Source organism: Uranotaenia lowii, chromosome 2 (genome assembly GCF_029784155.1).
Source record: "Uranotaenia lowii strain MFRU-FL chromosome 2, ASM2978415v1, whole genome shotgun sequence".
NCBI lineage: Eukaryota > Metazoa > Arthropoda > Insecta > Diptera > Culicidae > Uranotaenia > Uranotaenia lowii.
This window is the reverse complement of record NC_073692.1, coordinates 181,344,474-181,358,107: the sequence shown is the minus strand read 5'-3', so window position 1 is coordinate 181,358,107 and position 13,634 is coordinate 181,344,474. Positions and strand designations below refer to the sequence as shown.

Sequence of the window (13,634 nt, the reverse complement as noted above, 5' to 3'; positions counted from 1 at the left end):
CGTTTGTGACTAACACAGTCGAACGCCTTTTCCAAATCTATACTTAGCAAAGTGATCTTAAAATTCTTAGACAGATTCGCTCTAACAATCAAAGTTCTCATTGCATCAAGTATGTCTATACAAGATCCTTCTGATTTACATGCTGTTTGCTCTTTTCCTATAATTTGCTCTACACACGCTGCAAATCGCGCGGCAATAATCTTTGTGAATAGTTTATAGTCAGTATTTAATAACGAAATGGGTCTATAATTGTCGATAATGTTTCTGCAACCTGTTTTAGGGATAAGACATATAATACCATCTGAAAAATTTTCCATTGGTAATAAGTTACCGGACAATATTCCATTGAAAAGTTTCAAAAGATCTTCTTTCATGATGTTGAACATTGCTTCATAAAACTCGTAGGTTATCCCGTCTGGCCCGGGAGATTTTTTCTTGGAGGCTTTTTTTATAACATTCAAGAGTTCATTCTCATCGATGATTGCCAACAGTTTATCTTGATTGTCATTCGACAGTGTTTTATTGATGAAGTTCAAAGCTTGGTATTCACTATTTAAAGTTTTGTCTTCACTAAAGAGCTGTTGAAAATGATTATGGATAAAGCCTTTAATTCTAGCTGGATCATTTATGATTCCTTCGTTATTTTTCAAGTAATTGTAATTTGCCTGTGTTTTATTTTTCAGCATACGTGATATTTGATATAAACCCATCTTTTCGTTTTCTAACAATGTTGGTGCTTGAAAACGTGTACCATAACTATTCAATTAAGCCTGCTGAACATTCAAAAGTTGGGATTTTACAAGTGTCAATTTACTACATACATCCACGCCCTTTATTTGCTGATCATGAAGGTCATATAGCTCTTTTATAAGAATTTCTTTCTGCTGTCTATTCCGAGAGTTTAATTCATAAGATCGGCTACTGAAAAACTGTTTGATTTTGTGCTTAACGTCATATGACCACCACTCACTAAAACTATTAGTGTACTTTCTTCTTTTTTTAAGTTCGTCATAGACTATTTTAAACTCAGTTTTAACAGATTCATCCTTGATAATGCAATTATTAATTTTCCAATAGCCTTTTCCTTTGACCTTCAAACGAGCAGAAGAATCAACTTTATAAGACATTATCACAGCATGATGGTCAGAAAAAGCTACTGGGACTGTCTCTAATTTTTCAATTCTGTCAGAAAATCGTTTGTCAACGTAGAATCTGTCGATTCGCGAAGCTGTATTACCTCTACAAAATGTAAAGCACTTTTTTCTAAACTTTTTCATGTTATCAACGTCAATAAGTCCCATTAGATTGACACAAGATTTAAGACTACTCGAAAAGTTATTTGTTTGATTTTTGTAGTCACTCGCATCCAAAACACAATTAAAATCTCCAGCAAATATGGTAGAGATTGTATCCCTTTTATTAAAATGAACACTAGTCAGGGAGCTGAAAAGATCTTCTCTGTCTTGTCGAAATTTGGTTCCAGAATGACCATAAACGTTAACTACTGTTATTCCTTCCACTGCTACAGAAATCAACCTCCCATTGGGGTCCATGAGAGGATCTTCAAAATCGATTGATTTACGGATTAATATTGCTGTACCTTTATTGATCTCGCTTATATTAACTATCGCCCGGTGTGTGGGAATGAAACTAAAATCATCAATTAGAACTTCTTGAAGCAGAACTATATCTATATCGTTTTGTATTATAAAATCTTTGAGCAGAAGTTTCTTAGGTTCTATGGTGATTGCATTCAAATTTATAGTTGCGATTTTTCTAATTGTTATCATTTCAAATCAACACAAATCAATATTGCTAGCAACACTGTCTGGAAATAGAATGATGCAACATACCGGCGTGACACGCTTACTGAGGATGCAACATTTTGATTATGACGATGTGACACACTTTCAGAGGGAGCACGTGTTGGACAAAAACCGTTGAGCGTTGTCAACAAGAGTCTAACCTATATTACAATAGAACTTAGCTATATTACTTACTGGTTGCTCTACCTACTTTTGTGATCTTCTCTGTTGGTTTCGATACAATCGATTCCAAAACAGATTTGGTCGCCCGGCGAGTTTTCGAACGTCGGCTGGCATTCATCGTAGAACCATCCTCGTCCGTGGTTGTTCCGGAACCTGGTGAAAGCTGGCGTTTGATGACGTTTTTGGATGACGACTCCTCCGCTTCCATTTCTTCCGGTATTTTCTCGGTATTTTCCTTTTCCTTGGTGTTAATCAGTGGAACCATGTTCAGCTGTAGTTTCTCCTCGGGTCCTTTAGCTTTTCCCTGTTGAACAGCATTGGCGTAGCTAACTCCACCAGATCCAGATGTCGATTCCGACTGCTCTTTTTCCGGAGCAGCTACTGATCCGGATTTGTTCCGGAGCTTATTCTGTTGACAAGACGCTTTTAAATGCCCTTCCTTTTTGCACAGGAAGCATTTCTGCTTCAGACCGTCATAATACAACCTTCCTCGACGGTTCAAGAAAAACAGAGAGGCTGGAACTTCCTTTTTGACGTCAAGGTAAACCCCTCTTACTCCGGTGAATAAATCGAGCTCTAATTCAGCCGGAAACTTTTCTCTCACCAGCCTTTTCACGTTGCCATATTTCCCCATTACAGCAGCAATGTCAGAGTCGGAGATCTCCGGAGGCAGATCAAAGATTCTTACGTACTTTGATATGCTTCCTGCTACGGCCATCGTTATTTCAACTTTATCTCCATTAGAATATTCGAACTGGAGCGCTGTTGGATTTTGAACAAGCGCCTCCTTCATTGCATCCTGAGATCTAAATTTGATGAAAATCGACTTTTCCTCCGCAATTTTATACGACGTTTCCATCGTGGACTTATCGGCGTCAAAGCTTTTGACAAAACGAGCAACTTCGACAATTGATGGTCCTGGAGCATCATCTGGGAACCGGAACGATAAGGTGTTTTTCACCAGTCCGTCAGCCATCTTGGCAATAGCACAATAGATATGTAGCACGAGTATAATACACCACTCAAAAAGTATCAATATAGCTTCTGATCAAAAACGCGTCCGTCTGCAACGAAATCTGATCGTCAACTGTGAATCTGAATTCTGAATCTGAATTCTGAATCTGAATCTGAATTCTGAATCTGAATTCTGAATCTGAATTCTGAATCCGAATTCTGAATCTGAATTCTGAATCTGAATTCTGAATCTGAATTCTGAATCTGAATTCTGAATCTGAGTTCTGAATCTGAATTCTGAATCCGAATTCTGAATCTGAATTCTGAATCTGAATTCTGAATCTGAATTCTGAATCTGAATTCTGAATCTGAATTCTGAATCTGAATTCTGAATCTGAATTCTGAATCTGAATTCTGAATCTGAATTCTGAATCTGAATTCTGAATCTGAATTCTGAATCTGAATTCTGAATTCTGAATCTGAATTCTGAATCTGAATTCTGAATCTGAATTCTGAATCTGAATCGGAATTCTGAATCTGAATTCTGAATCTGAATCTGAATTCTGAATCTGAATTCTGAATCTGAATTCTGAATCTGAATTCTGAATCTGAATTCTGAATCTGAATTCTGAATCTGAATTCTGAATCTGAATTCTGAATCTGAATTCTGAATCTGAATTCTGAATCTGAATTCTGAATCTGAATTCTGAATCTGAATTCTGAATCTGAATTCTGAATCTGAATTCTGAATCTGAATTCTGAATCTGAATTCTGAATCTGAATTCTGAATCTGAATTCTGAATCTGAATTCTGAATCTGAATCTGAATTCTGAATCTAAATTCTGAATCTGAATTCTGAATCTGAATTCTGAATCTGAATTCTGAATCTGAATTCTCTTTTTGGGGCGACTGTTTAGTTTACTTTTAATGGGTTGATTCTCGGCTTTCAGTCTCAAGTTTTTTAGTAAAAACGACTTTATTTTTACATATCCAACGTTTCGATCCTTATAGGATCTTCATCAGGGACTAAAATTTATTACAAAATTAAGTTTACGTCTACAGAATCTAAGTGATTCTTACCGAAAAAGTTGTCGTTTTTTTGTCCGGTTTAATACGGCGTATCGTTTACTGCTGTCTGTTTCTGTTTCAAACTATTGTAAAATATGTTGGATTTTTTGTGTATGTTATAATTTTATGTGTGACTTACGGTTAAAAATTCTTTTCCAGGGCTATTGCTGATTTTTTGTAGGTTTTTGTAGCACTTTTTATGAACAAGGTACTTGCACTGTGTGTTTTATTCTATGTTGTTTTTTAATTTATGATGGCGGTGTACTTAAAGTGTCTGGTTGTTGGTTTGTGTTTTTTTGTTTTGGTTTCTTATTTCGTATTTTTTCGAGACACTGAAATATGTTGTTGTATGAAATGTGTATGATGTCTGTGTCTTTTTTAATATTGATGGAAGAATTTGTAGTTTTTATGTGACAACTTTCTAACATATTTAGTTTGTCTTGATTGTCACCTCTGTCGATAATTTTCACTTTGTCTATATCGAACAGATGATGCATAGCTGCTTCGTGTTCTATTAATGCTGTCTGTTGTCGTAGTTGGATGATTGCGTAGTCCTCGTTTGTGTATCCTTTTTCCCATAGTCGTTTCAGCTCGTTGGTTTGCGTTTTATGCTGTGACATTCGTTGTTTTAATTTAACGATTGTGCATCCTATGTAGCAGGCGTTGCATTTATGTTCGTTGTTTTCTTCTTCGCTCGTGTCTGGATTCCCGTTGCATTCGATTTTGTATACTACGTTTGTGTGATCTTCATGTGGGGTTTTATCCTTTACCATAGGGAATAGTGATCCAATGGTTTTTTTCTGTTTAGTTGCTGTTTTAATATGAGTGTAATCCTTTTTTAGTGTTTTATTTATTTTTGATGTTAATCCATCGATGTTCGTGAGAGATTTGAAAATTTTATTTTCGTTCTCTACCATAGCTGTTTGTTCAATTATTTTTTCTGTTGTTCTGTTGATCACTCTATTAATTAATGAGGTGGGGTAATCGTTCAATTTAAGTTGTTTCATTATAATGTTTCGTGTGGTGGTTTTGTCTGACTTGGATGTGAAAGTTGCTACTCTGTTCGCAAACGTTATTGCTACATTCATTTTTTGGTGTAACGGTTGGAATGAGTGGAAATTGAGAAATCTCCCAGAGGCAATTGGTTTCATGTACCAATCAGACAAAATCTTACCCTCTTCGTTCCTATGGAGCAACATATCCAGAAAAGGTAGAGATTCGTTCTCTTCCATTTCGACGGTAAACTGGACATTTTCATGCTGCGCATTGAATACGTTTTTTATCTCGTTCACTTGTGTTGGCGGCAGGACAAGGAAGAGATCGTCGACGTATTTTTTTTATGTGCAGGGGTGGCGTAACGCAAGCTTCGATTGCGTCGTCCAGTAGGTCGTCTAACGTGAGCTCAGCGATTGGTGACGCTATCGGACTTCCTATCGCTATCATTACCGCCTAAATATAGTTTAAAAAACTCGATGGAATTCAACGAATATATACAAGGCGTTACGATTCCACCGGGATACGTAATGGCATCATTCGACGTCGTCTCTCTTTTCACGTCGATACCAAAGGAACTGGTACGAAAAAGCATCTTCAAACATTGGAGCCGCTTGTCTATGCAAACTCCAATTTGTCTCGACATATTTTGGGAAATGGTAGAGTTCTGTATGGACAGCAGCTATTTTTGCTTCAACAACACTTTCTACCAGCAAACCTCAGGACTCGCGATGGGAAGTCCGATAGCGTCACCAATCGCTGAGCTCACGTTAGACGACCTACTGGACGACGCAATCGAAGCTTGCGTTACGCCACCCCTGCACATAAAAAAATACGTCGACGATCTCTTCCTTGTCCTGCCGCCAACACAAGTGAACGAGATAAAAAACGTATTCAATGCGCAGCATGAAAATGTCCAGTTTACCGTCGAAATGGAAGAGAACGAATCTCTACCTTTTCTGGATATGTTGCTCCATAGGAACGAAGAGGGTAAGATTTTGTCTGATTGGTACATGAAACCAATTGCCTCTGGGAGATTTCTCAATTTCCACTCATTCCAACCGTTACACCAAAAAATGAATGTAGCAATAACGTTTGCGAACAGAGTAGCAACTTTCACATCCAAGTCAGACAAAACCACCACACGAAACATTATAATGAAACAACTTAAATTGAACGATTACCCCACCTCATTAATTAATAGAGTGATCAACAGAACAACAGAAAAAATAATTGAACAAACAGCTATGGTAGAGAACGAAAATAAAATTTTCAAATCTCTCACGAACATCGATGGATTAACATCAAAAATAAATAAAACACTAAAAAAGGATTACACTCATATTAAAACAGCAACTAAACAGAAAAAAACCATTGGATCACTATTCCCTATGGTAAAGGATAAAACCCCACATGAAGATCACACAAACGTAGTATACAAAATCGAATGCAACGGGAATCCAGACACGAGCGAAGAAGAAAACAACGAACATAAATGCAACGCCTGCTACATAGGATGCACAATCGTTAAATTAAAACAACGAATGTCACAGCATAAAACGCAAACCAACGAGCTGAAACGACTATGGGAAAAAGGATACACAAACGAGGACTACGCAATCATCCAACTACGACAACAGACAGCATTAATAGAACACGAAGCAGCTATGCATCATCTGTTCGATATAGACAAAGTGAAAATTATCGACAGAGGTGACAATCAAGACAAACTAAATATGTTAGAAAGTTGTCACATAAAAACTACAAATTCTTCCATCAATATTAAAAAAGACACAGACATCATACACATTTCATACAACAACATATTTCAGTGTCTCGAAAAAATACGAAATAAGAAACCAAAACAAAAAAACACAAACCAACAACCAGACACTTTAAGTACACCGCCATCATAAATTAAAAAACAACATAGAATAAAACACACAGTGCAAGTACCTTGTTCATAAAAAGTGCTACAAAAACCTACAAAAAATCAGCAATAGCCCTGGAAAAGAATTTTTAACCGTAAGTCACACATAAAATTATAACATACACAAAAAATCCAACATATTTTACAATAGTTTGAAACAGAAACAGACAGCAGTAAACGATACGCCGTATCAAACCGGACAAAAAAACGACAACTTTTTCGGTAAGAATCACTTAGATTCTGTAGACGTAAACTTAATTTTGTAATAAATTTTAGTCCCTGATGAAGATCCTATAAGGATCGAAACGTTGGATATGTGAAAATAAAGTCGTTTTTACTAAAAAACTTGAGACTGAAAGCCGAGAATCAACCCATTAAAAGAATCTGAATTCTGAATCTGAATTCTGAATCTGAATTCTGAATCTGAATTCTGAATCTGAATTCTGAATCTGAATTCTGAATCTGAATTCTGAATCTGAATTCTGAATCTGAATTCTGAATCTGAATTCTGAATCTGAATTCTGAATCTGAATTCTGAATCTGAATTCTGAATCTGAATTCTGAATCTGAATTCTGAATCTGAATTCTGAATCTGAATTCTGAATCTGAATTCTGAATCTGAATTCTGAATCTGAATTCTGAATCTGAATTCTGAATCTGAATTCTGAATCTGAATTCTGAATCTGAATTCTGAATCTGAATTCTGAATCTGAATTCTGAATCTGAATTCTGAATCTGAATTCTGAATCTGAATTCTGAATCTGAATTCTGAATCTGAATTCTGAATCTGAATTCTGAATCTGAATTCTGAATCTGAATTCTGAATCTGAATTCTGAATCTGAATTCTGAATCTGAATTCTGAATCTGAATCTGAATTCTGAATCTGAATTCTGAATCTGAATTCTGAATCTGAATTCTGAATCTGAATTCTGAATCTGAATTCTGAATCTGAATTCTGAATCTGAATTCTGAATCTGAATTCTGAATCTGAATTCTGAATCTGAATTCTGAATCTGAATTCTGAATCTGAATTCTGAATCTGAATTCTGAATCTGAATTCTGAATCTGAATTCTGAATCTGAATTCTGAATCTGAATTCTGAATCTGAATTCTGAATCCGAATTCTGAATCTGAATTCTGAATCTGAATTCTGAATCTGAATTCTGAATCTGAATTCTGAATCTGAATTCTGAATCTGAATTCTGAATCTGAATTCTGAATCTGAATTCTGAATCTGAATTCTGAATCTGAATTCTGAATCTGAATTCTGAATCTGAATTCTGAATCTGAATTCTGAATCTGAATTCTGAATCTGAATTCTGAATCTGAATTCTGAATCTGAATTCTGAATCTGAATTCTGAATCTGAATTCTGAATCTGAATTCTGAATCTGAATTCTGAATCTGAATTCTGAATCTGAATTCTGAATCTGAATTCTGAATCTGAATTCTGAATCTGAATTCTGAATCTGAATTCTGAATCTGAATTCTTTTTTTTTTTGTACGTTTTATTTAATGAGGGATTAACTTTCTGTTTTCACCCTCCAAAAGTTTTGTTTTTACACTTTAGATCTCATTAAAAAGGTTACACTGTTTTAAAAATTGTATCACTTTCTTCTCCTTGGAACGAATGTTTTCAAGTTTTTCCGCCAGGCTGCCTTCCGGCAGCACTTGTCTTCTGTCGTTGTATTTCAGGCACTCCATAATTATGTGCTTTACCATCAGTTGAACACCACACGCATCGCACACTGGTGTTTCCGTTCCCTCCATCAGATGTTTGTGGGTCATCCTGGTGTGACCGTTCCTCAACCTGGTAAGGACCTTCTGCTCTTTTTTGTTGTTTATATCCTTCCATTTTTCCGTTGTCGATTTTATTTCTCGCAGTTTTATATTAAGCTGATTGTTCCAGTTTCGTTCGTGTTGCAGTTTCAACATTCTCTTGATCCACTTTAGCGCGTCCGCTTTTGGAATATTTATAGCGTATCTACTTTCATTTCTTTCTAAGTTCGCAAGTCGATCAGCCTCTTCGTTGCCCTGAATACCAACGTGACTTGGAATCCAGACCATCGTAACGTTTTTCAGATTTTTTTGATAGATGATGTTTTGGATGATCGGATGCTTGGTTCCAGATTCTAAAGCTGTTAGCACACTTGCCGAGTCGGTGTAGATCACAGTTGGTTCATTGGCTCTTTTGACCGCTACATCAATAGCGAAAGCTTCTGCCGAGAAAATTGAGAGATGTTCTGGAAGACTTCGAGATATGTTTTCTTCCATTGGGTTGAAAATGCCAAAGCCCACTTTCCCGCTTGCTAGGGAGCCGTCAGTGTACACTTCTCTTCTGAAGCGGTACTTAGTGTTTTTAAGGTTTGCAAACATGTTAACTGCTGATCTTTTGTTTCCACCAGCTCTAAACTGGTGTTTTATTGTCCAGTCTATCACAGGTGGTTTTTCATTCCACTGTTTGGCTATTTCGGTTCGGAGTTTATGGATTGGTGGAATACGATGGTTTATTGTTTCTGTTAAAAGTTGGTTCGCTCGATTTAACAGATAGTTCTCACTGCAGTCTACTCTTTCTGCTACCCATATTGCTTTTCTTGCCCAATTTTCAGCAACCATAAATGCAAAGGGGAATACGCCGTTCTCAACATATAGGCTTCTAATGGGGTTGAACAGAAAGCACCGGATATGGGTCTCAGCATATTGGTATAAACCGTTTTAAGTTTCAAGATGTTTTCTGGTTCGAATACTTCCCATCCATAGAACAATTTTGACATAACTGTCGCAAAGCCAATTTTAAGAAGAGTTTCTCTGCTTCCAAGACTTGTTATAATTTTTAGGAAACGAGTACGTGCCGAACATTCTTTTATGAGCATTTTTACATGATTATTGGCATTTCCTTTCTTGTTTAGCTCTACCCCCAAAATTCTACCTGTTTTTGTTTGTTTGATCTCCGATCCGTTAGCTTTTAACTTTTGCATTTTTCCAAATCGATGCTTACCTTTAGTCACGCAGCATGTGTGTAACAAGAAGCTCTTTTTGGCATTTATTGCGAAGCCGTTTTTTTCTGCCCACGATAAAATTTCATCGATTCCATGTTGTAACCTTTTACGACAGATTGCAACAAACTTACTTCCGCAAATTAACAAAATATCATCCGCATATATGAGAACTGAGATGGTCTTTGGTATGAACCTGAACACGTCATTGATTACTAGGATAAAAAGAGTGGGGGATAGAACTGACCCTTGGGGTACTCCGGTTTCTTGAGGCAGATCTGAAGAAAAAGCTCCACCTACTGCCACACAAAAAGTTCTATCTTTCAGGAAGTTTTTTATTACCTGGTACGTTCGGTTTCCTACTGAGGCTTTTTGAAGGGCTTTCAGGATACCTGGTCTCCATGTCCGGTCGAAAGCTTTGGAAAGATCCAACGAAACTAGTTCCGAGTGTAAATTAGAATGCCGGTGCTCGGTGAGTATGTCTTTAAGTTTGCTCAAATGACTGGTTGTACCTCTACCACTTCGGAAGGCATGTTGATTTGGATGTATAATTTTTCGATGTTCTAACAACTGTTGCAGTCGTCGATTCACTAATCGCTCGTAAATTTTCCCCAAACAAGACGTGAGAGCAATTGGTCGGAAGCTGTTCAGTTCACCTGGTTTTGGTATGGGTATAATTACGCTTTTCCTCCAATTTACTGGGTATTCTCCTTTTTGCCAAAGATTGTTAAACACTTCTAGCACAACCTTTTTTGCTTCGGGGGGCATATTTTTTATCATGCTGTACGTAATTTCATCCAGACCAGTAGATTTACCAGCACATTTGCTGAGAGCGATTGTCAGTTCTGTTCCAGAGAAGTCTTTGTCCATGTTTTCATTTTCAGGGATGGAAGGCGGTGGTTGGTAGTTTCTCTCTTCTAATGTTTCCGAATAGTTACTAGCAGTGAAACTTTGTTCAAATACCTTTGCAAGGTGATTTGCAATTTGTTGGGGGTCATCTGTATATTTTCCATCGATAGACATTCGTCTCGTGCGGTTGGATTTGCGTCCTGTGATTTTGCTAAACCTTTGCCACATTTCTGTGACTGGGGTACTCGGGTTGAATGAGGTACAGAACTCATTCCATGCTTCATTTTTACCCTTTTCTACGGCTGATCTTGCCTCTGCTCTGGCCTTTCGAAAGTCTTCGTTTCGGTTTATCCACTCACTAGACGTTTTGGCGGTTCTTCGAAGAAGTTTCCACTTTTCTTTACGATTTTCAATGAGTGTGCCGATTTCTTCGGTCCACCATGGTGCATATTTCGAGGCTGTGTTTCCGGTCGTTCGTGGTATCGAGCGTCTGGCAGTTTGGAAAATGGTCTGAGTGATGTTGATTATGTTGGGGTGCGAAATAGAAAGAAGTTCATCCCCTATTTCCTGTGCATACTTTTCCCAGTTCGCTTCTTTAAGTTTCCATTTTTTAACTATCGGGACCGTTGGACACCTACTGTCTAACTCAATTCTTATGGGGACGTGATCACTGTTGCTTGGATCTGAACAGGTAGTCCATTTAAACCTACCTATGATGATGGCTGTTGAAGCAAAGGTGATATCAATGGCGGTGTCTTGATTTTTCTGGATTGGGCTGAATCGAGTTTTAGACCCGTCATTAAGCGGCGCCATTTCATGATCAGCAGCCCATCTGGCAACAATTTCACCCATGTTGTTCGTGAAATTGCCCCAGGTGGCATGCCGACTATTGAAATCTCCTCCAACAAGGTATGGGGGGGAGAGATTGGACATCAGATCTCTCAACGCCCTGTCCGCTGTGTTGTAATAGCCTGACTTGAAATGATTGTAAACACAGATCAGAGTTACTTTCACTTTCACTGAATCTGAATTCTGAATCTGAATTCTGAATCTGAATTCTGAATCTGAATTCTGAATCTGAATTCTGAATCTGAATTCTGAATCTGAATTCTGAATCTGAATTCTGAATCTGAACTCTGAATCTGAATTCTGAATCTGAATTCTGAATCTGAATTATGAATCCAGCCATCTAAAAACGTCCATATTTTGGGGTTCATTTTTAAGAATTTTTATGTTCGTAGTTAAAATGATTGTACAAGGCGATGAAATTCACGATTTTCTAACTGACCCTCGAACTTAAGAACCGACTATTTTGAGTTTTATTTATTTTCTTTACAATCGTTTGTCGTTTTTGTGAATGCAGGCTTAAGTTTTGAAAATATAGGTTAAAAATTCATGTAACAAATTTCCAATCTACCAAAAGTCACTTATTTACTTTAATAAAGGCTTTGAAAGTTACATATTTGGTGAAAAAGAGAATTACCTGTTCGATTACCTTGAGTGAATAATACGTAGGTACTCATTAACCCCAATCCACTATCATGGTTCATTCAGATTTGTTTGGGAAATTAAAAGTATAGATAGGAACTTAAATTTTGAGCTGCATAGAACGTACTTCAGATCGATGATGAGGCTTTTGCACCTGCTTTATGGAACTTTGTGTTGCTTGGGTTGTGCACCATTTTGGCGAACAATTTTGAACGCGAATATTTTTTACTACTGGAAAAAAGTAACTGCACTTTTCATTTTGTTTATTTGCCAGATTCTGCTGGGAGGAATAATTACTATAACTATAATTATATAATTTTAAAGGAATTGTGAAGAAGTTTTAAACCAAAAGGAATCATCGTAATCGTGTTAGTGATATTTTTTATCCGACCTAATGGATTTCGATAAATCACAAATGAACTTTTCGAACGCGTGTTGTTACAAGTTGTTATAGTCAGAACGCATAACAATTAATTATATCAAGAATGCCAATATGTTATGGATGTGGTTCCGAAATGCCATGTCTTAGTCTACGGGATTATCATTGAGAACGTCACCGCACATAAACAAATGCGATCCTGACCCCAGACAAATGTTCTGTCACCAATCACTTTGGGATCATTCCTACATAGTTCGAATTAGAATATCACGCCTTGTTCATCTTCAGTAGAAACCGGCTGGTGAGGAGCGTTGATCTATCAGTGCTTAATAACCTTATCTGGAGAATGTCACTCAACTCACCTGTCCGATCATACTCGTATATTCACCGGTGTGCAAATGCCACATGGTAGTTTAAAATGCGTGGTTTCAGATCATAGCGGCAGCATTTCTAAGATAACTGCATTCCGTCTTAGAATATGACTTCCTGTTAAATCTATACGAGTCGGCTCGACTTTTTTTATTTTAATAATTTTTGTAAGGATTGTTCATCTGACTATTTAATTTATTTAAAACTAAAATGACTACCAGCTGAAAATGTTTGATATTTGATACTAATTGAACTGTAGAAAATATTCTAATCAACCAAATTTTTAAGGAAACAGATTGGAATTAACTCAAACATTTACTTGATTCAAACTTGCAGTTTCATTATCCGTTCTCCATTAGTTGCCTCTATAAATTGAAGCATTCTAAAATAGAGTGCCAAAAATAAGTTGAATTACCAACATTCAGCAAAAAGCACAACGCCAATCTTCACGCTTCGCAGGTGTAGCGATATGGTGCCCTTTACAGAAGGCAATTTTTTATACCAAGTGGATATCCTTTATTGTTATCTATAGCACGTCAGGTCTGAAAGTACGCTAACAAATCACCGAAAATGTCACACCGTGGTGTGTAAGATACGTTAATTGATCCAAAAATCTGAGC

The 13,634-nt window shown here is 36.9% G+C and overlaps 1 protein-coding gene across 1 annotated transcript; it reads right to left on the bottom strand.

Annotated features, from left to right (window-relative positions):
• Positions 1–8,499: 8,499 nt before the first annotated feature.
• On the bottom strand, positions 8,500–13,052 carry LOC129742132 (uncharacterized). The gene is made up of 5 exons (XM_055733976.1): positions 13,008–13,052; positions 11,489–11,753; positions 11,138–11,268; positions 10,745–10,892; positions 8,500–9,152 (listed from the first exon to the last, which is right to left on the bottom strand). The coding sequence occupies exons 1-5, from the start codon at positions 13,050–13,052 to the stop codon at positions 8,500–8,502; spliced, it is 1,242 nt and encodes a 413-aa protein (XP_055589951.1).
• Between the last annotated feature and the right edge of the window lie 582 nt (positions 13,053–13,634).